At 33.2% G+C, this 26,365-nt stretch overlaps 1 protein-coding gene and 1 pseudogene across 2 annotated transcripts; both read right to left on the bottom strand.

Annotated features, from left to right (window-relative positions):
- Window positions 1-12,077: 12,077 nt before the first annotated feature.
- On the bottom strand, window positions 12,078-18,040 carry LOC110638890 (fructose-bisphosphate aldolase 6, cytosolic-like; annotated as a pseudogene).
- LOC110638889 (nuclear intron maturase 2, mitochondrial) lies at window positions 18,027-21,559 on the bottom strand. 2 transcript variants are annotated; one of them, XM_021789607.2, is made up of 3 exons: window positions 21,471-21,559; window positions 21,009-21,097; window positions 18,027-20,592 (listed from the first exon to the last, which is right to left on the bottom strand). In XM_021789607.2, the coding sequence occupies exon 3, from the start codon at window positions 20,409-20,411 to the stop codon at window positions 18,213-18,215; it is 2,199 nt and encodes a 732-aa protein (XP_021645299.2). In that variant the 5' UTR covers window positions 20,412-20,592; window positions 21,009-21,097; window positions 21,471-21,559; the 3' UTR covers window positions 18,027-18,212. The 2 variants fall into 2 exon arrangements, with proteins under 2 accessions (XP_021645299.2, XP_021645300.2); XM_021789608.2 differs by lacking the exon at window positions 21,009-21,097.
- Between the last annotated feature and the right edge of the window lie 4,806 nt (window positions 21,560-26,365).

The raw sequence follows: 26,365 nt of genomic DNA, 5'->3' as shown, positions 1-26,365 counted from the left end.
ACCGGTCGAATCGGACCGGCCTTTTCTTTTTCTTCCTTCTTCCTCCCGGGCGCGTCTGACCTCCTCCCCTTCTCTCTTTCTTTTCTCTCTCCTCCCTCCTCCCCTTGCCGCGCCGCCACCTCCCCTGCCTCCCCACCTCGTCGGCGCGCTACATCAGCCCTCCCCCACGGCGGGCCGCCGCCTGGAACGCCGAAAAACGGCTCCAGAAACGACGCGCAGCGCGTGACTCCTCGACTTCCCGATCAAAATCCGGCCGATCCGGCCACCAATCGGACCGGGTCTTGTGTCTAAACTCATTTACTCGTTGAGAGCTTTCCATAGACACTAAGAACACCGAAATCCATCGAGCGGTTTGTCCAATTTTTGCCTGGGAAGTTTTAGCCCATTTCGATTTTTGGGCTAGATTTCTCGCAAACCGTGAACCCCACGAGAAAACCGAGAGTACCAGAGCGCTCCACTCATCGAGAGCTTTGCGGCGACATAAATTTCGAATTTTTTCGACACCGTTTTTCGGTGGGTCCCACGGAACTTCGCAGTGTTTTTCCGAGCATTTAATGAGCTTAGAAAATTCTGAAAAATTTATGTGCTAACCCCCGTGTTATGGGCTTCGTGTAGGTATCCTCAATTCGCGGAAATTCGACAGTTGTCCGGATCTGTGAATTTTCGGCCAGACAGACTCGTTATCGGAAAAGTCTCCGAATTGGATCGAGGTTTTGGCTACCCCACCATTGTCAGACATCCCAAGCACGTACCCGAAGTCGGAATCGGCAAAGGTAAACCCGAACCTTGCTTTTTCGTAATTTTCTAGTGCTTAAATAGGATTAAAAATCCATAAAATATTCGTGGTAGCTCAGAAAATTATGATTCTTTTTGCAATAGCCTAGTAATATTGCTAGGGACCGCGGGGCAAAAATTTTTAGAATTTTTAGAGCTTGTTTGGGCAGTTTTTGTAAAAATGATCAATTATAAGGACTAAATTGAAATTTTACATATTGTGATGGATGATTGATTTGATGGGCCCAGGAGGGGCTGTGTGATGGGATTGAGTTGTGGATATATGGATTGTGGATATAGAAGTGTGTTTTGAGCCCTTTTGCAGGTTGGGTAGGTCCTAGGTATAGGGGAGACTCTGCCGGATTTTCGGCACAACTCAGGACGTATTTGGTCTTTTCGTGATTTGTATTGAGTCATTTGTATTAAATAATTGTAATGTAATTGTCAGGTGAGCCGGGACAGCCTTCTTCCTCCGCCCAGCCACCACAGTGACCGTTGTCAAGTCTGTGAGTAAAATATTAATTTTAATTGTAATTTCGATATTATTATATGTTCAAGCATGCCCATGCATCACTTATATGCATATATTTATGTAGTTAAACTCTAGGCATGATTTATGTTGCATTCATAACTGTTAACGTGCCATGGATGTTGCTGTGGTAATTTGGAGCAGTGTGCGTGCGTTGGTGTGCGTGTGATGTGGTGTGGACTATGGACAGGACGGGTAGTCACGGCTTGAGTTCTTCGCTGGGACCCGATCCTTCGGGGGTAGTCACGGCTTGAGTTCTTCGCTGGGACCCCGATTTGGTTTATTAAGCGAAAGTCCGGCTTGAGTTCTTCACCGCACCAAAGTTGGATTTAAGAGGGTCAGATAGGGATCACCTCATATATTATGATTGATGTTACAGGGTGCGTGAGTGCTCCAAATTACCTTTTTGATGTTATGATGTGAAAATGTTGTTGATGTTGCATTTCACTCTACAGGGTGCATTAGTTTTAGATAGTTATAGAGATTATGGTTAAAATTGATATTTTACTCTCTGAGTCGAACGCTCACTCCTGTTCAATATTTTTTCAGGCTACAGGAGGATTTTATTGTGGTTAACCTGCTTTTCTCCTTCGCAGGTTGTTTATCAATATTTGTGTAATTTTATTTACTCCTAGAATTTCCGCATGTGTTAGAAACATTTAAATGATTCGGGTTTGTAATATAAATTGTCATGTGGACTTGTAAAATTATTATATGCATGTTTGATGGATTTGATGAGGGAGCTGAGCTCCCATTTATTTTTATGCTGATATGAGTATGTGGAGGGTGAGCTGAGCTCCCCAATTGATGATATATTTTGTTCACAGGTCGGGTGAGTCAAAAACTCCCCGTTGAAAGGTCCACTTTATGGCCGGACTCTGTCCGGTTGGTTTCTTGAATTTGAGCCCAAATGGGCCTTAGAGTTGGGTTAAGGAATAGTTAGGCTTACTACGGGCCTCGGGGGCTTTAGGCTGGCTCAGGTCCTAGTGCTGGTCCGGCCCGAAATAATTGTAAATAAAAAATTAATTTCAAAAAATAAATTTTAATAATGAAGACAATTATTTTAGTATATCAAAATATTAAAATAATAATTACAAATTAAGAGTATTTTTCTTCTTATCTATGCTACTTAACACAATTTAAGCATAAAATATTTTTAGTATATCTCAAATTTTTATATATTATTTTAAATATTAAAAAAATTATAAATAAATTATATAGTTTTTTAGAAAAATAAATCATATATTTACTTCAACTGTGTGTGTATGTGTGTGTATATATATATATATATATATAATTGACCCTAATTTTATACTTTTTAAAAAATGTTCTTCGATTTTTCTTGCTGGTATGAACCTGCAAGACAAGTGAGAATGCCGAGTGGATTACTTTGGGTGACCCCTTCAATATTTAAGTCAGTAATTGAAACTAAGTAGAATATAGAATTAACTAGATAGAACCATATATATGATTGTGGAGTCTTGAACCCCTTATATGGGCATCGACTGGATTTCTATTTAGATTAGAAGTGTGATCATAGTAGATTATTATCTTAGTGGAAGTACATTTAGAATGGTATTCGAAATCCCTAATAAGGTAGAATACTTATCATGAGTTGGGGTAATGTTCCTATTGGATTAGGATTCCATACATTTGGGTATTATGGATGTTATTGCATCATTAGTCCTGTTAAACAGCTTATGCCTTAGGCTTTTTACAAGCCGATAGATGCCTTAAGTTCTTTGCAGTTGTTGACTCTTTGGCAAGCATTATATTCTTTGGAGATTTTATGCAAAAATAATGCTTGGTACTCTTGTAGAAATTTGTTGAAGGATAATAATTTTTTTTTGCAGATATAGAGAGGGAGATATAGCTTTTTGTGTCATTTTTTACAAATAGAGCTACTGATACTATTCTTGACTTTTTCCTACAGGTATAGACTAGTATAGATTTATAAGACAAGAGAGAATACCAGGTAGATTGCCTTAGGCAGCCAATCCAATACTTAAGTCACTAATTAGAATTAAGTAGAATATAGAATTTGTAACACCCCTAATTTTTAAATAATTATTTTATATGTAAATATAAATATTTTAGTCTAATCCCTCTTGCCTTTGTGTAGATACTTTCATTTCTTAGTAATTCGACTGTCGCCCGGATCTATAATTTCGGGCTGAGCAGATAAGCTGCCGGAATCACTTCAAAATCGGGTTAAAGTTATAGGCTATCCCACGATTTTTAGATTTCCCGGACGCATTCCAAGCATCAGAATTGGCATAGGTAAACTCGAACTCCGAGTTTCTTCAATTTTATAGTGCTGAATTTAGAATAAAATTTCATAAAATATTCGTGGGTAGTTAAAAAATTATAATTCCTTTTATATTAGCTTAGTAATATTGCTAAGGACCACAGGGCAAAATTTTAGAATTTTTAGAGCTCATTTAGATAGTTTTTGCAAAAATGGTTAGTTATAGGGACTAAATTATAATTTTTCAAAATTATGATTGTTGACTATTTGGATGGGCCCAGGAGGGGCCATGTGATGTGATTGAGATATGGCTGTGTGACTTGTGGACATGGAAGTGTATTTTTTAGCCCTTTTGCAGGTTGGGTAAGTCTTAGGTATGCGGAGAACTCTGCCAAATTTTCGGCATAACTTAGGGTGTCTTTAGTTCTTTTTAAACTTGTATTGAGTCAATTATATTAAATAATTGTAATATAATTTTCAGGTGAGTCGGGATAGCCTTCCTCATCCGCCCAGCCACCACAGTGACCTCGATTTACATCTGTCAATAAAATATTGATTTTAATTATAATTTCAATATTATTATATATTCAGGCATGCCCATGCATCACTTATAAATATATATTTATGCAGTTAAATACTAGGCACGTTTTATATTGCATCTTTATTTGATGAAATGTTATGGATGTTGTTTTATGGTAATTTGGAGTAGTGTACGTGTTAGTTTGCGTGTGGTGTGTGACATTGGATATGGACAGGACGGGTAGACGCGGTTGGAACTTGACTCGCTGGGACCCGATCCTTTTATGGATAAATCAGGGTAGGCACGGCTTGAGATGATCTCGCTGGCCCCCGCATTTGGTCTATTAAGCGAAAATCCAGCTTGAGATGTACTTGATGGCAGAGGTTGGATTAAGAGAGCTGTATAGGGGATCAGCTCCCATATATGTACTGTTTAAATATTATATGGGTTCGTGAGTGCTCCAAATTACCTTTTTGCTGTTATGATATGAATTGTATAAAAATTATGAAGGTGTTGCATTCCACTTTTCAGGATGTATTAGCTTTAGATAGTTATAGAAATTGTGCTTAAAATCGATATTTTATTCTCTAAATCGAAAGCTCACTCTTGTTCACCAATTTTTGCAGGATACAGGAGATTCTTTATTGAGTTTAACCTGCTCTCTCCTTCGCAGGTCTACTATCAGCATTTAATTGTATTTGGTTCTTTTATTCTGTTCTAGAACTTCGCATGTATTATTATATTTAGTGATGTATTCATTTGGATATGTTCTGTATGTATTAACTAGAATTGTAAGTATGATATATGAGTATGCATGAATGATTATTAGGGTTGGATGAGGGAGTTGAACTCCCATTTGAATTAGTATTGTTATGAGTATGTGGAAGGTGAGCTGAGCTCTCCAAATTGTTATATATTGTACTTACAGGTCGGGCGAGTAAAAAACTCTCCATTGTATGGTCCATGTGATGACCAGACTCTGTTCAGTTGAATTATTAAAATTAGGCTTAAAATGAGCCTTAGGATTGGGTTAAAAAATAACTAGACTTACTACGGGTCTCGGAGGCTTTAAGTTAGCTTAGGTCTTAGTGCTGGTCCGACTCATAGGTTGGGACGTGACAGAATTAACTAGAGAAAATAACATACCTATCGACTATGGAGCCTTGAACCTCATATATAGGCATCGAGTACTCTTGTTTAGACCAAAAGTGTAATCATAGTAGATTCCTATAATGGTGAAAGTACATTTAAAGTGGGATTCGAGACCTCTAATATGGTGAGACACTTATCCTAAGTGGGTATTAGATTAGGATTCCATACATTAAGTATTGTGGATGCTACTACATCATTTGTACTAAATTTAATGAAATTTATTTAAAAAATTATATATATATATATATATATATATATATGAAGTTGAGCCGATCAATTGACAACAATCAATAACATGTAATTTTATTACCATGTTGGTCCCCTCAAAAAAAATTCTTTAGCTTCGCTCCTGTTTGCGTTTGAATTAAATAAATATGTCATTGATGGTTTGCTTTGAACTTTATCATGAAACAACATGTCAACTACATTATTATTTCTATTTGTAGTAAATTTGATGTCTTTTATCTATTTTCTTGCATTATTTTTTTATGCTGTATTTATGGAACTAAATCATAATTTAGTAGTAATAAGTTCCACAAATTGTGAGTTCCAACAGTAATGATGACGATGATACGTCATCTTTGCTCATAATTGCATACTTGATGGTTCATGAAAAAAGATTTTGTGGATTCCAAGCAAACTTCCATGCTTAGTGGAAAAGCCTACATTCTTTAAGTATTGATAAGAAATCCAATTAGATGTTACAAAGGATTTGGCATGGCACCTCATGTATTCACAATTTGTGCGATTGTTTGAAAATGACGGGTTGCCATGAGATAAAAGAGATGCTAATGTATTCATAAAATAAATAGCAGCTTGGTCTAGCATCAAAACAAAAAGACTTACCATAATAAGAAGGCAATATTTGTAAAATGTTATGGCTTTTTGTCCTATAATACTTACATTTGTTTATATTGGATGGGAAGGGACTACCAATGATTCTGAAGTATTTATTGGTGCTGAAGTCATCCAAGCTGATAAACTTTAGCTTAGTAGTACTTTGAGTCCTTGCAAGACTTTAAGGCATTGAGTTCCGGTCTCAATTAGAGTCAAATATACTTAAAAAAAAAAAAAAAAAAATCCGGAAACACATAATAAAATTACATATGTATAAATACTATCTTGCAAACAGGGCTTAAGTTAAAATCATCAGCTTCATTTATCATGGAAAAGTGCTGCTAACTAGAATTTGACTTAAGAACAAGCTTCCTCTCATTTTCATTATGAAACTCGTGTTTTTGCAGTTGCTTCTCATGCCACTCCAATTCTTTTCTCTGAGCCTCCAAATGTCTTCTCAAAATGATCTCAGTCAGCATATTGATTATTTCTAACGTTACTTGAAAAAAAATGCATAATTCAAAGTGAATTCTGCATAAAGATTTTCTTTTTTGCTTTATTTACAGTCTAGTAAGTGAACAGAAAAATATGATTGTAGCTTCATTATGTATATATATTCATTTTCAGCGATAGAATAATAGGATTGCAAATAGATAGAATTAACTTAATGCTGAGATTTGTAAAATACCCTCAATTGATCTGTAATTTCCTGAGATTTCTCCATATCCATATAGCAAAGGTTTAAGAATTTGGGAACTATGACACCACCTGAAAACGGAAATTGGAAATTTCTTTGAATGGTGAAAAGAAATTTGAAGATAGAGAGAAAACGAGAAATGAGAATAAAAAACTCAAAATAGTAAATTATAAAAACCAAATAGAAAGGGATATAATTTCAAGATTAAAGTAGATTCTCTGTTATCTCATCTGATCACCAAGGCCAAGAGCCCCAGCAATTTTGTTTACCAATTGAAAGAGACCAAGCCAGCTGAGAAAAGGAAAGAAAACGCATACATTCAAGAAACTCAAGTTTTTATATCCTTTTCTCATCTTCAATATCTTCTTTAGCACTTGTGTATCCGAAACACAGTTCTACAACGTTCTGTAGCAAAATCCAAATTCAGGGTCCCTTTCATGGTTCAAATTCAACTTCTGTATCCCCATTAAATCACATTGTACTACGCAGATCTAATAAGCTGTTCTTCAGAACTTTTTCTTGGTCTTTGACCAGTTTCTTGGATAGATTACACGACTAAAACACTAACCATTTCTCAACCTTCTTGCTCTTCTTCGCAGCATTTTGTCTCTACTGCTCTTCTATCTGCTGGCTTTACTACGCCACCAAGGCCTAACTCACTTCTTCTCTTTAACTGCTCAAGCAAAATTTATCCCATGACATCATTTATCAGTAACTGCACCCACTTGAAGGCTTGTGCAGCTTCATCTAAATCTCAAGAAGATGAGATCCCATATTCATGTCTTCTAGTTAATGATATTGAAAAGCTTGCCAAGGGTTTTCATCCAAAAGATTTGAATTGTTCACGTTACAGCCCGGTGTATGGTAGTTCTTCGAGTGATGATTACTATGATGAATATGAGTTGGAGACAATAATATCTTTTGACATTCCTAATCATGTGCTGGATACCTGCAACGAATGCGAAAAGCCTAATGAAAATTGTGGAGTTGGATTGAGATGTATGTGCCACACTAAAGAGGGTAGAAAGTCCTCTAATCTCTTGAAAATTTGATATTTAGATCTGATCTGTTCTTTCTGCAGGTTTTTTAAGTTTTTACCAGTTTTGATTGATGGTTCTGTTTGCAGGATACAAGGTCATCTCTATGGCTGGATCAGTAAAGCCCTTTGGTAATGAAATGTTATTATCTATACTTTCTTTCAATTTAGTCTTTATTAGGGCTAAGTATTTGGTTCAAACCAAATCAAACTATTCTAATTCGGTTCAGTTCGAATCAATTGATTTTGAGCTTTGATGGGATTTTATTTGTACTTATTTTCAAGTTATTTAGTCTAATTTTGACCTTAATTTAAACCTAATAACCATTAATCAATGAAATTAAATAATTTATATATGTAAAAATACATATAGAATATAAATTCTCCATAAAAATAAAGCAATTTAAAAATCAATAAAACAATTTAATTCAGTTTAGTTCAACAGATTTTTTCTTTTCAAAATCGAACCAAACCAAAATAACTGAAATTTTTAAAATTCAAAATCGAATCAAATCAAATTACCTTAAAAACCAAATCAAATTAAGACAGTTCAATTTAGTCTATTCAATTCAAACCGAATAGCGCTTACCCCTAGTCTTGATCTACTACATGAATTTTTTATGTGAAAAACCTAAATGCTTTGCATATAATAAATGTTCCTTACTCTCTTTTCTCATTACTGTGTATCAGAAATCTAATTCAATTTCTAGATAGGTTTAGCCATTACCATTATTGTCACTTATCTAAACTGTACCTATTCAGGCATTTCCTAATAACGACCTAATTCAAAAAGGTAATGCCTGGCAACATGAATAGTTCCTAGTTAATCTTCTGAAATATGAGGTCTGAACTGCTAGCATCCTCTAAATTCTTACCATTAAACGAATAGTTCTCCTAGTTAACCATGTATAGATTTATCGTCACATTATGGATGATTATAAACTATGGATGATTATTGTAAATGGGTGCATCCAGTTAAAGGAAAAACTAAAGAAAATACAAGCTGCCAAAAAGACATACAAACAATAATAGTCATGACAAAACAGATAGCTAGAATGGGACAGGTAGTCAGGCACACATAGGTTTGCAGAATTATCTTCAAGGGAGCTAGAACCCATTATGGGAGTAACATTAACATCCAACAAAAAAACATCCAAATTTGATGTGCATAGAAAACCACTTCTGAAGTATGCGGTGCATGGATATTCAAACTCGTGCATTCAAAGTCATGCAGCAAATGGTATAATGCATTCATCTAGGTACTCACTATATAATGTAGGGCAACTTGTAATAATCCGAATTTTTAAAAATATAAATTTTATATTTTTATATGGTATTTAAATATTATCCTAACATTATTTTATTATTTTAATAAATTTTATAAGATTATTATGAAGTTATATTTAATCTTTTGAATTATTGAATTTAAATTATAGTTTTATGTTATGATATTTTTAAATTTGGTATAATGACTACTATTATTATTATTATTAATGCTATTATATTTAATTAAATTATTAAGTAAGAGTTATTTTAAATATTAATAATAATAATTAAATATTATTTTAAATTGGGGTTTAATAAAGTTTTTTTAATAAAATATTATGTATTTTAAAAGTTAAGAATTATTGTATTATATATATATATATATATATATATGAAGAGAGAGATGAAAAGTGATGAAAGTGACAACGTTCATCTTGGGCAGTGTGTGGGCAATGGACAGACACCCCCCCTTCTTCCTTCTCTCTCCCCGTTTCACTCTCCCTCATCATCTTTCTTTCTCTTGTCTTCTCTCCTTCATCATCTTTCTCTCTCTCGTCTTCTCTCCTGACCGGTCAATAGTAGCGCCAGCGAAACTCCGGCAAGGTCCCCCCCCCCCCCCTCCAAACAAAAAACTAGGTCGACCCCTAGCCAGCAATGGCACCCAGCAGTAAGTGGTAGAGAGAGAGAGAGAGAGAGAGAGAGAGAGTGTGAGGGAGAGAATGAAGAGAGAGAAAGAGGAGAGAGAAAGTGATGGCAGCCACTTTCCTGCTGTTTTTCCGGCGATCTGACCATTAGATTGAAAATCCGAGACCATCAACGCACTCCATTCAGCGAGAGCTTTACAGCAATATAAATTTCAAAATTTTCTAACACTGTTTTTCGATAGATCCCATGAAACTTCGCAGTATTTTTACAGGCATTAAATGAGTTTAATAAATTTCGTAAAAATTATGTACTAACCCCCCATGTTATGAGCTTCACGTAGATACATTCGATTCATAAAAATTCGACTGTCGATCAGGTCTATATTTTCAAGCTGGACAGATAGGCCGCTGAAGCCACTTTAGAACCGAGTCAAAATTATAGACTATCCCACCGTTTTCAGACGTCTCGGATACGTTTTCAGTATCAGAATTAGCATAGGTAAGCCCAAACCCTAAGTTTCCTTCATTTTTTAGTTTCGGGTTTAGATTAAAAATCTATAAAATATTCGTGGGTAGTTAGAAAATTATAATTCATTTTGTATTAACTTAGTAATATTGCCAAGAACCTCGGGGTAAAATTTTAAAATTTTTAAAGCTCATTTGGGTAGTTTTTGCAAAAATGGTTAATTATAGAGACCTAATTGTAATTTTTCAAAATTGTGATTATTGATTGTTTGAATGCGCCCAGGAGAGGCTATGTGATGTGATTGAGATATGATTGTGTGACTTGTGGATATAGAAGTGTATTTTAAACTCTTTTACAGGATTGGTAGGTCATAGATATAGGGAGAACTCTGCTGAATTTTCGACACAACTTATGGTATTTTTGATTCTTTTTAAGCTTGTATTGAGTCAATTATATTAAGTAATTGTAATGAAATTGTCAGGTGAGCCAGGACAACCTTTCTCCTCAATCCAGCCACTACAGTAGCTTGCACAAGTATTGTGAATAAAATATTAATTTTAATTATAATTTTAATATTATTATATGTTCAGGCATGCCCATGCATCACTTATAAATATATATTTATATAGTTAAATACTAGACGCATTTTATATTACATATTTATTTGATGAAATGTTATAGATATTATTTTATGGTAATATGGAGCAGTGTGCGTGTGTTAGCGTACGTGTGGTGTGTGATATTGGATATGGACAGAACGGATAGACGCAGCTGGAGCGTGACTCGCTGGGACCCGATCCTTTTATGGATAAGTCAGGGTAAACACGGCTCGAGATGATCTCGCTGGCCCCCGCATTTGGTCTATTAAGAGAAAGTCTGGCTTGAAATGTACTCGTTGGTAGATGTTGGATTAAGAGAGTTAGCTATATAGGAGATCAGCTCTCATATATGTACTGTTTGAATATTATATGGGTGTGTGAGTGCTCCAAATTACCTTTTTGTTATTTATTTATGATGTGATTTGTATGAAAACTATGAAGGTATTGCATTCCACTCCTTATGATGCATTAGCTTTAGATAGCTATAGAAATTGTACTTAAAATTGATATTTTACTCTCTGAGTCGAATGCTCACTCTTGTTCACCTTATTTTTTTAGGCTACAGGAGGAGTTCTTTTTCAAAGTAACCTGCTTTCCTCCTCGCAGGTTTAACATCAGCTATTTATTTGTTTTATTTTTTTATAAATTTGAAATCTAAAACTCCGCATATGTTGCAGTAGTATAGATCCTATTAGGAAGTGTGTTAATTTAAATTCTTGATATTAGTAAATGAAAATTTTCATAACATATAAATAATTTGTAAAGGATGATATCAGGTTAAACTGAGCTCCCATGATTTTAGTTTCTAATTGTTATCAGGCTGAATTGATCTAAATTAAAAATTTAATATTTTATTTTATTTTATTTACATATTGAACCTCAGTTTTTAGCCCTGATTATGCATTTAGGAATAGTAAGACTTACTATAAATCTCGGAGACTTTATGCCGACCCATGTCCTAGTGTCGGTCCGACCCATAGGTTGGGTCGTGACACAACTCTACTGCACAATTGATAATTTCGTTAGAATGCCAACCTAAAGAGCAAAATTGTTTACATTGTGGGGCTAATAATTGCAATGATGCCAGAAACATTAGAGGCAAATGTGAATATCAAATGAATGTTGAGCAGATTGTTTCTTAATTGTAAATCTTTCTCCAGCACCTGCATTTCAGCATTTTTGTAGTACGATTTCACTGTTTATTTTAAGGCACTTTCAAGGTCAAAACATGTAATCAATAACCTTTTTCTAAGAAGCAAAAACCCATAACAAGCAAACCATAAGAGAAAGCCCCATAACAAGCAAACCATAAGAGAGAGGACTTCAGGTTAATATTGAATCTACTTATAATCCTCCCTAGGAAGGAACATAAATCATTGCCTAAGGCATCAGAAAACCATATATCCTCAGCCTGATTCATTGTTCGTTTGCACAACTAGGTAACTTGAATAATACGAGCCAAACAAAAGCATATCATTTGAAGATTGTATTGAAAACGATAGGAACATACTCAAAATTGAAGGAAAGTAGAGGAACGCCATCCTTAAGTGGTAAAAGTAAATCTATTATCTAGAAAACAAAAAATCCCAAACCATCTCTTTATATCTCTCTCCATGCGCATTAGAATAGAGAACTGGAAAGGGTCTAGTGCTGGTGCCTTTTCCTTCTCAGAAGAACCTCCAAAACACCCTCTCCCTGGACTTAGTACTTGTAATCCGTCACATGAAGACTCTCCGCAGCACCCTCTCCCAGGGTAGCAAGGACTGTTCATAAGTCGGGTTTGAATAAATTAAGCCTTCAATCCAATCCAATCTATGTAAATTATTGTAATCTTATATTATAAACCAACCCAAGACTTCGATTGTCAGACATTGGGTTGTGAAAGCGCGGCAGTATAGCTACAAGATCAGACGCCACAAAGAAATTCATTGGATTAGTCCGTCGGGTGAAATGGATATCCAAAACATTGCATGATGGGCTTGCTAATGTGAACTGAAATGTTAATCAACTGTTTTTTATATCATGTGATATTTGTTAGTAAAAATCAATTCACCATACATTTAATCCTATTTAAAATATTTAACATATAATGATTAAATTTTAAAATAATAGAAAATTAATAATAAAATTTAAATATTACATTCCCTAAAATGAGTCTTGCTTTGTCTAAATAACAGAAGCAATAACAAAATCTATTAATGTTATAAACTCCACTTCTAAATTCTGCAGAAGGCTGCTCTCCAAATGTTAGTTGATATAACTCTGAAAACTCCAAAAAAAACAAATATAGCACAATACATATTACACAAATATTAGTATAATATTACCAAAAATAAAGAAAGAAAAATGCTTTCAATCCAAACAAATATAATAAAATTCAGCTTGCATTAAAAAAATAGTAAACAGTACAAAAAAAGTACTGCAGCAACCAACAATAAACTGCTAATGTTTAGTACAGGCTAACCTAGATGAAGCAAGTTACTTTGAATTTTAAAACTAGGGTCAAGATAGTAAGGATTTAGATCCTCTCTGATATCCAAAAAAAGCTACTGAATTTGAAAAATGGTTGCCTTCTCAAAGAAGTGAGTTACTTTAAGGTGGCTTCAGAACCAACATATAAGAAAATAAGAAATCATGTTCAGTTAGGTAGTCATGACAAAATGAAGCAAAATATGCAAATAGCAGGCAATTTGATTAGTAAAGCCATTCTTTGCCACCACTCACATTCAGTTCACATGCCACTGATCTCAAGAATCATTTAAAAACAGTAGATAAGTACCGAATGTATGATGCATATGAGAACCCAAATCATATTTTTAAGGTAACAACGCAGTTCAAGCGCACAAGTAGCATGGGGTTGACAAATTTATAAATACAAGTTAATGATGACATGGTTAAATCTCTCCTACTTCTGCAGAATTCCAGTACATGAAACCAAAACAGAATTTGACTACTCCACGTAAACACAAGCTAGTTGCAAGCCATAGTCTTAGAAATGCTTCAACAAGTGTCTGTGCCTCATCCCACATTGCTATTCTCTTGAAAGATATTAACATGCAGGAATTTTATAAAAGATTCATAGAAGATTTATGAATGTTACATTATTTGAAAGATATATGGGAAATTTGACAGATTTAGCAATTCCCCTTTCAAATTAACGGGTTTAATTAGGAATTATGAATATCCCATCAAGAAGCAATGGACAAGGAACCAAAAGCATCTCAATAGGCCCAAACACAGCAATCTAATTAAGATCAGAATTAGCTAGGGAGAAGAGGGCAAGAATCAGAAGTGCACTATTATTTTATCAAAACTAAGTGGGAACAGTTATTATCACTATCACTATCCTGAACTTTCTCAGCAACCAAACAAGATAAGGACAGAGTACCTTCAAGGTAGGTTCAAGCTCGCCAAGCTGAATAGAAATACGATTGAGACAGTGCTTGCTCGATTCCCAATAATAGAACCTAGAAGACCCATCCATGCCAAATTGCAATTCTGTGGAAAGGCAACCTCACATGCCCTCTCTGATTTCTAATTTCTGTTTGCAGTCTATTGTTATGCTCCTCTACCCAAATCACTGAAATAAAATTAACTGGAAATATTAGCACACAGAAAGAATGAACTGCTATTGTGCTCACAAAAATTTATCCCAATAAATTTTTGAAACAAAGGCTTAGTTGAGTTGAGTTGAGAAAGAATGAACTGCAAAACCAAATCACTTTACCCAAATTGCAATAAACTGGAAACCCAAATCACTCTACCCAAATTGCAGTAAACTAAAAGCCAAAATCACTCTACCCAAATTGCAGTAAACTAAAAGCCAAAATCACTCTACCCAAATTGCAGTAAACTGGAAACAAAATCACTCTACCCAAATTGCAATAAACTGGAAAACCAAATCACCCTACACATTGCAATAAACTAGAAGCCAAAATCACAGGAAATATTAGCAATAAAATTAAATAACGGCAGAAGTGACAGAAACAATGGCAGAAATGAAAGAAATAAAATGAAACAATGGCATGCAGAAAGAAAGAATGAACTGGAAAAATTAAGCACTAAAATGGCAGAAATGAAATATTAGCATTCCACTCTACCCAAATAACTGCAAACGCAAGTCAATTACTGTTATAGATTAGAGAAGAAAGGAAAGGAGAGAAAAAGAAAAAAAAATTACCTATAAAGCAATTGGCTTACATCAGGTATCAAGAGGGGTCATCGCCTCATCGATGACCAAGGAAGTCTCTGGAGTGGAGCGTCAGCCACAATGAGTTGTCTGTAGAGGGTACAAGATGCAGATGACATAGAGGCTTAGGGTTAGAAGCTTTTGAATCAGGTTTTGACTGGAGAACACCCAACCCAATACTACACTTAAACTGAAATTATCGGTTTGGTTCAGAATGGGTCAGTCAGATCTGTCAAGTTTATTCGAAATTTGAACAGCCCTAGGTAGCAATTAGCATCACCCTTATAGGCACATAAAGTAGCTTCTGAATTAGCTTTGCATCTTACATGGAAAGCAGCCGGTGCTTTCTTTACATTTTCCTCCTTTCCTGCCCATGCCTTGAGAGTACTCTGCTGAAGAGCACAGCCAAAAGAGAATGCAAGGGACCAGGGTTTTTTGCCCTTGAGTTTGTTCATTGCATTCAAATTGATAGTGGCTTCCTCCTCACTCTGTCCACCCGAAAGGGCAGGAACAGCAGGAGGAACTGTTTGGTGCAAAGTCCTGACTGTATACTCGACCACCACCTCAGGTTTAACCTTTGGGCTATCTGAGCCAGGGGTAACCATGTTTGGCTTCGAAAAAGTTCCCTCAAGAAGCACATGGAGATCATTTAGTGCTTTACAGCAAGCTGCAAGAATACAATCAGTCACATCAGCACAGCGATTAAATTCATGGGATCCATCCACCAAAATCTCTGGCTCAACAATAGGTACTAAGCCATTCTCCTGACAGATAACAGCATAACGTGCCAAGCCATTGGCATTCTCATTAATAGCAAGCTGAGATGGTTCAGCTGGACCAATTTTTAGTACAGCTCACCATTTAGCAAATCGAGCCCCAGCCTCATAATACTTCTGGCAGCACTCATCTAGGCCATCAAGACCAAGAGTTGAGGTTTCACCATTCCAGCAAGCTCAACAAGGCCCTTGTCAACTTTGATTCCTGGAAGAATCCCACCTTCTTTGAGAATGTCAACAAAGGGCTTACCATCAGTTATTTTCTGTTAAAGTGTTTCCTCAAAAAGGATTACACCACTGAGGTATTGAAGGACGAAAAGCTCGCCTATTGAACTCAACATTCTCAACATTCTCAACATTGATGTTAGCTAGACGCTTGCCTATTGTGCCAGTTGATTCATCTGCTGCTAGGATTCCCTTTCCAGGGGTGCCAATGTAAGTAGCATTGGCAATCAGTTCATCTGCACAGCATTTTGAAAGGGAAGAAAAAGGAATGAATCAATGATTTAGAAAAACTCGAAATTTGGCATATAAATATGAAGTTAATGAAGAAGGCAAGTAATTAATACACTAAAATTGAAGCAAAAACGAAAAACTAAATAATCAAAATAACAACTCTTCTTCACGATAAGAAATCCAAAAACATAATGAAATATGGTTTTTGTGTGAAATAAAAAATAAATAAATAACATTTAAATAAGAATCAAGTGAATAAGTTAAGAGGCACCTGCCAAACATAGTGTATTTTGTTAATGACCAAAGGTTCAAATTAGAGATATAGAGAACACAAAGCAACAATAGAATCAGAGTCATCTGCAAACTCAAGCGAAAGAGACAATTAGGACAAGCCAGTTCTATGTAAAACCAAAATTTTCAGAGCTAATTTTCACTGAGAAGTGGAAAGTATCAAAGTTGATCCAACAAGTTCCACAGATAGAATGTTTAACACGTAAATTTAACACCTTTTACAGTTAAAACTTGCAGGTAAATGATCATGAAAAAGTACAAGTCACGTCATAACATTCCATCAAGTTGAACCTAAAGAGAAGGATATGGTGAAAATACTATGATAAAAAAATGACTTGTGAAACTTGCTTCCTAAAGTTATGATTATGCAGATAACATAAACTGCAAATAGTAATAACATCTGACTAGTTAAAACCAATTAGCTATACTCCTAATTAACAAAGTCTCCCTATCCCAAAGAAAAAGAAAAAGAAACCCGGTGGAATATAGAACTTCAATTTCACATTAATACTTCCAACAGATAAGTTATAATGAAATTGTTGAATGCATCAAGCACACATTATTCCTCAAAGACTTTAGCTTTTTCCTGTTTACCTGAAATTGACATGAAAACTAAAAATAACTGTATAATTGCTGCTTGTATCAATATTTGCAATCACAACAATTGATGAGAGTGTGGAATAATTCACACCCAAAAATCCTCGTGATGCAACCAAACAAATAGACAACAATACAACTACATCAACCGCAGTAAAGTCAAAAGCCATGTAGCCTATTCCACAATTAATATCTGCAGTTCGTTTCTTGGATAACTGTTCATGGTCTGCATCGATAGCAAAACTGAATAATACATCTTTGTGAACATACGTAGATCCTAGAATCAAAAAGTATCACAAATCATAACTAACAGTTATGAAGAAGAAAAACATACCAAATAAATGACAAAACACAAAAGATTCTATAAAAATACCTATCAGTATAACCCATAATCTTTCACAAACAACAGATGCAGAATGTCTATTACAATGTTTAACCAGGGAGTATGAAGACAATTAATTGAGCTTCTCAAAAGAAGTGAACAAAAATCAGAATTTTTTCAAGGTCCCAAACATATGAAAGTCTGGATCAGTAGGATTTATGGGAGGGATACATCTGCTGATGACTCCAATAGCATCAATAATTGCTGTGTCAACAAAATCAAAAGTCACTTTGCAAGACACCTTTCTCAGAAGATCCTGCAACACATTTGCCCTGATAAGGGATCACAAAATATGAAACCAAATAGCAGAAAATTGACATTCAGAGGACCATACAATATGTATAACCTTAAAAATTACTTAAACTGGGAATTTAAAAAAAAAAAAATCATCAATTGTGACTGAGATTGTTCAGAAGTATTGAAGCTGGAAAAAATAATAAAGCTCGTAAACACAAGGTTTCATGACTCCAAGGGTTGGTTAGAACATTAGTAACAAGATTCACATAAGAGAAAGCAGATAGATGAGGCAGTGATGCTAAAAGACCTTGCATACCAAGTAAAAGCCAATTCAGCTGAATCATCTGAACTTAAAATTTAATAAATATATCAGAATTTGTACAATAAATTCTGCAGTTCTTCAATCATGAAGCAATTTAGCTTATTGCAGAAGAAGCTCATTCTGCTTTGCTTTCTCTAAAGAGTATGAAGCGCGCTTACAAAAATTCTGCTCTTCCATTACAGTACTATTTATCTTTACATTTGTGCCGCATAAAACCCATCTTCATGCTCTTCATCTTCTTTGCTTTTCTGTTCATCATTCTCATGATCGGGGCTCAGTAGCAACTGTTGCTCTTTTTCTGTGTTATTGCCACTACTAAGGGAATTACGATCTATTACAATAGCATTTCTTTTGTAGTTCCAAACGAGCATCGAAATATAGTCCTGAGGTGAAACCAGACCTTGTTCCCTCATGCAACATCGTAGCTCCTCAAGAGTTTTTGTATCATCCAATCTTATATATTCGACCAGTGCCTTCTCATGATTTGGTCTCCAGTTACTTGGAAAAGGAGTGTAATCAGTCTCAGGTACAAGAGACATCCTGGTATATTGAAGGCCATCAACTGACTCAACAAGGCCCATCCTTAGCAAATTGTGATACTCGGGCGATGATCCTTTCTTTTCCTTCAAAGGACGACTCAAATTCCGAGAACCAATTTTATACACTTTTGCACGAGACCGAAGCTTGTATTTTGCAGCATAAAGCTTTGCAAGTGAACCTCTTACTATGTAAGAACAGAAGTTAACAACTTTCTTCCGATTATCAGCATACCTATACCACTCGACCATTGTTGACAAAAACTTGTTCATTTGTGCATTGGTGTGAGCTTGAGTAGCATGGAACATCCTAAAGCAAGGCTGTGGGTCTGGATCCCTGTCTCCTTTCAGAAAGTTCAACTTCCTGAATTGCTTAATGCATTGTTTCAAGCTTGCTGTGACTGACAAAAGGGTACCAACGCCCTTTTCACTAATGATCTTTCCACCAGTGGCAGTGTACCGAAGAGTTGGATACACAACTCTTCGGCACAAAACATGGTCAAGAAACATTATACCCTTAGTTATATGTTCTATAGGGAGGCTCTCATTGTCAAGCTTGAGGAAGTATTTCTGATCAACGAACTCAATCAATTGTTTTCTCAATGTAGCCGCATCTGCTCTAGGCCCCCGAACACCAATCAAAATGTGACCCCCGTATCTTATATAATCCATCTTTCGGGTCTTATCTGGGCCACTTGTTGGCACAAATTCTGGCCAAGACGTATTTCCCTGTTCTGCTTCCCCTTCTGGACTATTCCATATAACATCACTTTTTGAAGGACGGTAGAACTCCTGAATCTTACCTTCCATCCATCGGTCCAATTCATCAAGGCAGATATTAGCCAAAAGGGGGCTAAGAATCCCACAATGGCCCCAAGAAGGAACCTTCTCGGCCTCCTCGGGTGCAAACCCAAAAAAGGTCTCTAACCAATATGGATCTGGTTTTGGCTCATCCTCCGCCAAAACCCTCTTTTTTTGATACTTCCTCTTTTTCTTCTTCTTTGGTTCTTCCACACTACTTGTAATCACAGGTGTAGTCAATGCTGACTTCACCAAATCAATCACTTTCTTATCCCTCACATCCCTCATCAAAGCACTTATCACTAACCCCACCTTCATGCCATCCAAAACTGTACTCAAATCCCCTTTGATATACCACAGATATCCAGCAAAACTCCTTCTAATCACCCTCAATGCTGTATGTGCACTCCTACCAGGCCTAAATGCATAAGAATTTTGTAAAAAACGTGCTTCATATATAGGCTCCAATATCATAAACAGCACCTCCTGAACAATCTTATCCTGAAATGGAGCAGGTTGTGTAGTTGTCAAAATTGCCTTAATCTTTCTCTTTGACAAAGATTCATAATCTGTCTTGTCCCTTGGAGACTTGATAAAAAACTGAAGCCTCGCACCCCACTTAAATCTATCGTCCAGAACTGCATTTCTAAGCACTAACAAATCCTCCAATGCAGACCTTTGAATTGCACTACGGGGCATATATGCTCCCATTTCATCAGCACAAACCTTTTGATAAGCCAATACCCACAATTCAAAACGTCGAAGATAAGAGGTCAAATTGTTTGCTATCCTATCAGGTTCACGGAAGTTCTCAATCCACATCTGGGAGCAAACTGCCACACCATCTTCCTTCATCAGGGTGGATGGATCATCCGGATCTGGAGCCTGTCGTTGCCTTGGGACAAATGAGAATAAGCGAAATAAAGCAAAACCATTAGCCCTGGGGTTTAAGGTATTGGAGTGAGAGAATAAAAATGTAGCAGTAGTGGTGGTGGTGGTGATAAGACTGGAATTAGTAAGAATCTTCTGGGTGAAAATGGCAATGGACCGATGCATTTGGAGACGGTTAAATCAAGCAATAGGTTTTCCAGGTCATTATATACTATATTATAGTACACATTAAAGCTAGAAGGCTGGACATAGGTTGAACTGTGAAGCTCTCGAAATGAACAGCGAAGGACCACTCTTGGTGTCCATTAGAGCTGCAGCAGACTTAGGGTTGTTATAATGAAGCTGCCTGCAATTCAACCAATAAACTATGTAAGAGGAGGAGGTGTGGAGGTGAAGGAGCACAGTGCTGTGACACTGGACATGCTAGCAATTCAGTGCAGGAAAAAAGTTCCCAAAATACTCATGTGAATTCATAACAAAAAGTTACACAGATAAACAAACGGTTAATCATGAAAAAACAAAAATTTGCTAAATTTTGGAAAAAAAAAAAAGAAAAACTTTAAGATACTATTAGAAAATTAGCATGACTATTCCATGTTCCTCTCATCTAAATTCATAACCAATATTCCAATACCCAGTAAACTAGTAAACCTCAATCAGGATACTCTTAAAACCAAATTGAAGCTCAAAACTGTTGATAAAAAGGACTAAATTAAAGAAGAAAAAGAAGGAGAACACGGTAGAAATTGGATCAAAACTTACTTTAACACTTGCAAGTTAGGTGATAATGGAGTGAAACAACAGATTGAAATAGTTTTCTTTCTTTTCCTCTCTGTGATGATGCTGTTTAACTGAAGGAGAAAGGAAGGAAAGGTCAGGTGGCGGAGAGTAGAGAGGAATTAGGGCTCAGCATAAATCAGTTCTAACCCAAAAAAGAAAAAAAAAATAAAAGTCTGGTTTGATTACTGTGTTCTAATTTTAGTAGAAATTCACTAAACATGAATCTGCAGAAAATATTCCCGCATGAGAAAAACTATTATTAGAGTACTAATTTACTTCAGGAAATATTGCACTAAACATGAACCTATGCAGATGCTCAGCAAAAGAGCCATTCAAAATAACTCTAAATAGACATTCTCAACAACCTTTACCATCATATTCTTTGATAAACTAAAATAAGTAAACAAAATAAGGGAATATATATGATTAATCAAGATAACTCACCTGTGAGGAGCGACAAGGTTGAGGAGTGCGGTTGGGATTAGCGGTGAGAATGAGGAGCAGCGGCTAGCTTGAGGCCGTAGATTCTGCTGAGAGAGAGGTTGATGGAGATAATAAGCCGGCGATGACAGAGGGGTTGTGGTTGGGCGGCATAAGATGAGAGGTTGTTGCTGTACCGACTAGACGGAAGGCTTTGTGGGTTCTGTGAAACGTAAATGGAAGGCGGCGGATGAAGCAAAAAACTGGGAGACGAAAATAAGAACTGGGTAACGGTGTCTCAGTAGAAGCAAATAAAAATTGAAAAAAAAAATTAATCTTATTTATTTTCAATTTATTTAAAATAAAATTATATTTTTAAAAAATCTAATATTTTTATAAATATTTATAATTAATTATTTATTTAATTTATCATATAAAATATTATTTATATATATATATATTACTTTTTAATTTTATTTTATATTAATACCTAAAATTTATCTAATTTATCTTAACTCCTTTGATTTTATTTTAATGTAAGGAAAAAACTAATAACATTTTATTATTTTACTTTATTTTTAAAATATTTGACCCTAATTAAGTATCAATCATTTTTTTTTATATAAGTTGATATTGAATATAGTTTTTTTCATTGTTTCTTAAATTAGTCAAATAATATAACCAATCTTGATTATTATTTAGAATACTTTATATTAAAATTATTTATATATTAAATTAAAGTTTAAAATTTTTTTTGAGATAAATTAAAATCAAGGGATTTTTGTGCCATATTTATCGAAATTAAGAGATAATAAGTCAAATTTAATTATAAGTTAACTTAAAAATCTGTAATAGCATATCATAGGGATTTTAATGATTCTTAAATTAAAGTTTAAGAATTTTTTTTATACAAATTAAATTTGAGATATATTCCTGATATAACTAATTAAGTTGAGAGATTATAAATAAAATAAACCCTCATTTTTAGAATTCTTGAGAAATTATTGTGTGCTCTTACTGCACATATTTCCTCTATATAAAATCATTGGTTCCATCCCTGAAAATATGAAAAATGTGAAAAATTATGTCTACAATGCTCCTTATGTATTGTATAATTAGCCAAATTCTGGTGTTAACCCTTTTACAAAAAGCTACCTCAACCTTTTGCTAAGGGGAATTGCCTAAATGCCGTTAGGATGAATTACAATTTAAGTTTTGAGATTTAGTAAAATATACATGTTAATCCCTATATTTTAAAAATTCGCATATTTAATTATTGTCATTTTAATAAATCTACATATTTGTTCATGCGTGAATATATATAAAAGTGAAAGTGTCCAGGTTATTTTTTTATTTTTATTAATTATAAAATAATATAATATAAAAACAAATTTTTGAATTAAATTTTTTTAGTTCAAATATATAATATACCTAGAAATTGGGAAAATAAAATGTTAATATTATAATTAAAATAATAAATATTATAAAAATATGGGGACTATTTTATAATAAATTTTATATTATAAATATAAAATATTATTTTGATATAATTAATGATAAATTGAATAGATAATTGGACAGAGGGACTAATCTATCAGTTTATTTAAATGTCAATAGTTAAATAGATGAGTTTTAAAAATATAGAAGCTAATATGTAAGTTTTACTAAATATTAGGGATTAATTTGTAATTTATCATAACTTTTTTGACCTATCTAGGCAAATTTCCATCTTTGCTAGCAGAGCTAAAAACTCAGGTACTTTTTTATCACAAACTTAACCTCATGTCCTTACCTGAAAAATGCACTAAACCACATGTCGTAAATTGTAATTTTTCCTTCATTTAATTAGTTTGATTGGATTTTTTTTATTTGAAAAATTAAAATAATTGAAATTTACTTATTTACACTTTTGCGTAAATATTTTTAAAAATAAATTTTAATAAATTAAAATTTTTTATATTTTTAGTTGTTTTTGAAATTTCTGATTTAAGATTTTCAGTTATTTTATTTCAATAATACAATTCAAAATTCAATTGCAAAAAAAGAAAAAGAGTAGTGAATTAAGATTCTTTATATGATAAAAAAAAAAAAAAAAACAATTGAGATGCATGAGTTAATCTGTAGTTTATAGAACTTATAAATAGACAAAAAAGAAGAGGTAAGTTGAAGTTTAAATGCATTTAAAAAGAATATCAAAAGAATTAAAAACCCAATATTTAGTGATTAAAAATATATTACTCACATGATAAATTTAAGTTCGAGCTTCTATTCCCACGAAGGCATTTTAAATTGGTAAAAATTTAAATTAATTGGTGTAGATAATTATGCAATGTGGGCTAGAAATCCTTGTTTGAGAAGAAATTATTTAGCATTGATTTTAATTTTAGTTTCATCATCAGGTTCCCTCGTATAAGTATAAGCATGCACGTACACTAGTTTTAAAATAGGCATCTATACATATTAATATCACTAGGAAGGTTGAACTCAATTCTCTTTGAATATAATAAAAGATTAAATCCTAAATTCCCAATGCTTTTATTAATTAATTAGATGGGATAGAGGACTATGATGATTTTTATATTGTCTGATTTAGAAGATATTCGTTTTGTCAAAATGAAATTGACTTGAGTTACTAAAAAGTGTTGGCAAAGTGTTTAACGTTATATAATAACGGAAGAAGTATCGATCTACCAATTATAAGATAAATCTAGTAAGTCAAACGTTATATCTTAAACGATTGATTGATTACATGAAAATTTTTTAGGAAATCTTTCTTAGATGTGATAGAGTTGAGGACCCTTTTCTTTTAATTACAAGTTCATCAATGGATTGAGACTTGATATTTAAAGGGAACTTATGCTATGTTTTTCTTGAAAAAATAGTAAAAGAAAAAAAAAACCGATGAAAAGGCTTTATAAATAGAAAATTTTTAGGTTTAGAATCTATAAGACCATGTTAATCTAAAAATTTTTCACAATCAATAAACCAAATAAATTCAAATCTTTTTAAAATCATCATTTAATACTAAAAACAACACTAGTAAAAGCAAAGATGTCCTTGATAAAGGTAAAACAATGATTTCTTCTAATTTTCATTTTATTATTGTGTCTAATGATTCTTGTGTTAGTAACTCTTACTATTCCATAAACTGTTTTCATTATCGTGATAAAGGTCATATTGCTTCTCAATGTTCACGTCGTGCATTATCTTTGCAACAAATACATGAACATTAACATTAGAGTGAACACAATGATTCCTCTAATTATGAGGAAGAAGTTTTGAGGCTTATAGAATATTCAAGAAATGAAGCTGGACTAGATTAAGATGATGAAAGTATCAATGGCATTTAATGTATTTTGTCAACTGTTATGGATAATGATTGGAAGTGTACTAATATTTTCCAAACCTTCATTAAGAGTGATGATATGTTTTGTAAGTTATAATTGATGGGAAAGAACTATGAAAGTGCTAAAACAACTATTGATAGACTTAACCTTAAAATAAAATCATATTAAACATATATATATAAGAAATTTTTAGGTGCATCCGGTACATATAAATTACTTTTTAAAATTATTTAGAATACACTCTCTATATTATAAAGAGGGTTTACTTTTTTGTGAGAGAGGAAGTACTATTTTTTAATACTTTTGATATATCTAATAATTAGCCATATATAGAAAAATTATTAAATATACTCAATGTATATACACAATTTCTCATTATCATGTTTAAAGAAAAAAAAAGATTAATTTGACGGTTGTTAAACCTTTTCAAAGGAATCCATTAAAGTCTCAACCTTCCCCCTAAGACTCTCACCATAAAGCATGTAAGCATCTTGAATAATGGAGCTTTTGGAACATCTTTAGCTTGATAGCTATAGTATTATAATTTAATTTTATAATGTTATATATAAAATAATTATTATTTATAATAATTCACAATATATATAATATTTATTTTTTATAATTTGTTATAAAAATTTCAATATATATATATATATATATATATCATGATTCTCATTATATTTTTATAAAAAAGAAATTTTCATTAAATGAAAATAAAATATTGATTTAAATTACAATATTTTATATTACTATATTTTTGCATATTGATATAATATTTGAGTTGGTTAATCAACAAAAAGCACACTAGTGAATGGTATTTATCGTCTATTAGAGAGAGAAAATATACATTTAATACTGAATTTTAAAAAAAATTACATCAAACAACTGCATAATATGAAGATAAAATAGATCCTTATAAAAATAATAAATAAGTTCAATTTAATAAATTAATATATATATATATATATATATATATATATATATATATATATCACTAAGAAGAAAATTAAAAAAGTTCAAGATATATTAATAAAAAATAAATAAAAAACATTATTACAAATCCTTTTCAAAAGAATATGAACTTTGAAAATTATTAGAAAAATATAAAATAAAATATTAAAAAAAGAAAATAATAAAAAAAAGAGAGAATATTCATTAATAGAAGAAAGATAAAATAAGATTTGAGAGTCCAAGAAGAGAAGACTTCAATTTGAAAGTAAATTTGTTAATACAAGTTTACGCCTTCAACGTGCAACAGTTTAATTATAAAATGTAATTATTTTATTTATATATAAAATAATAAAATATTAATTTAATTATTTAATTAAAATATTAAAAATTTTACAATAATTAATATTATAATTTAATCAGTACAATATAATATAAAAATATTTGAAATGTTTTATTTTATTATTGTTAGAAAACTTTTTTCATATCTACAACAAAATTGTAAATAAATTCTTTAAATACGATAATTTATTTTCTTTGACAATTATATGTTGTATTAGAGAAAAATTTTAATAGTCATTCTTAAATTTTAGGGTTTATAATAGAGTCATTCATAAACTTAAA

This window comes from Hevea brasiliensis, chromosome 15 (assembly GCF_030052815.1).
Source record: "Hevea brasiliensis isolate MT/VB/25A 57/8 chromosome 15, ASM3005281v1, whole genome shotgun sequence".
Lineage (NCBI taxonomy): Eukaryota > Viridiplantae > Streptophyta > Magnoliopsida > Malpighiales > Euphorbiaceae > Hevea > Hevea brasiliensis.
The sequence above is the reverse complement of the archived record's forward strand: the minus strand, read 5'-3'. Positions and strand labels throughout refer to the sequence as shown.

Coding starts and splice junctions, on each gene's coding strand:
- LOC110638889 (XM_021789607.2), bottom strand. CDS start 20,411: ATGCATCGGTCCATTGCCATTTTCACCCAGAAGATTCTTACTAATTCC.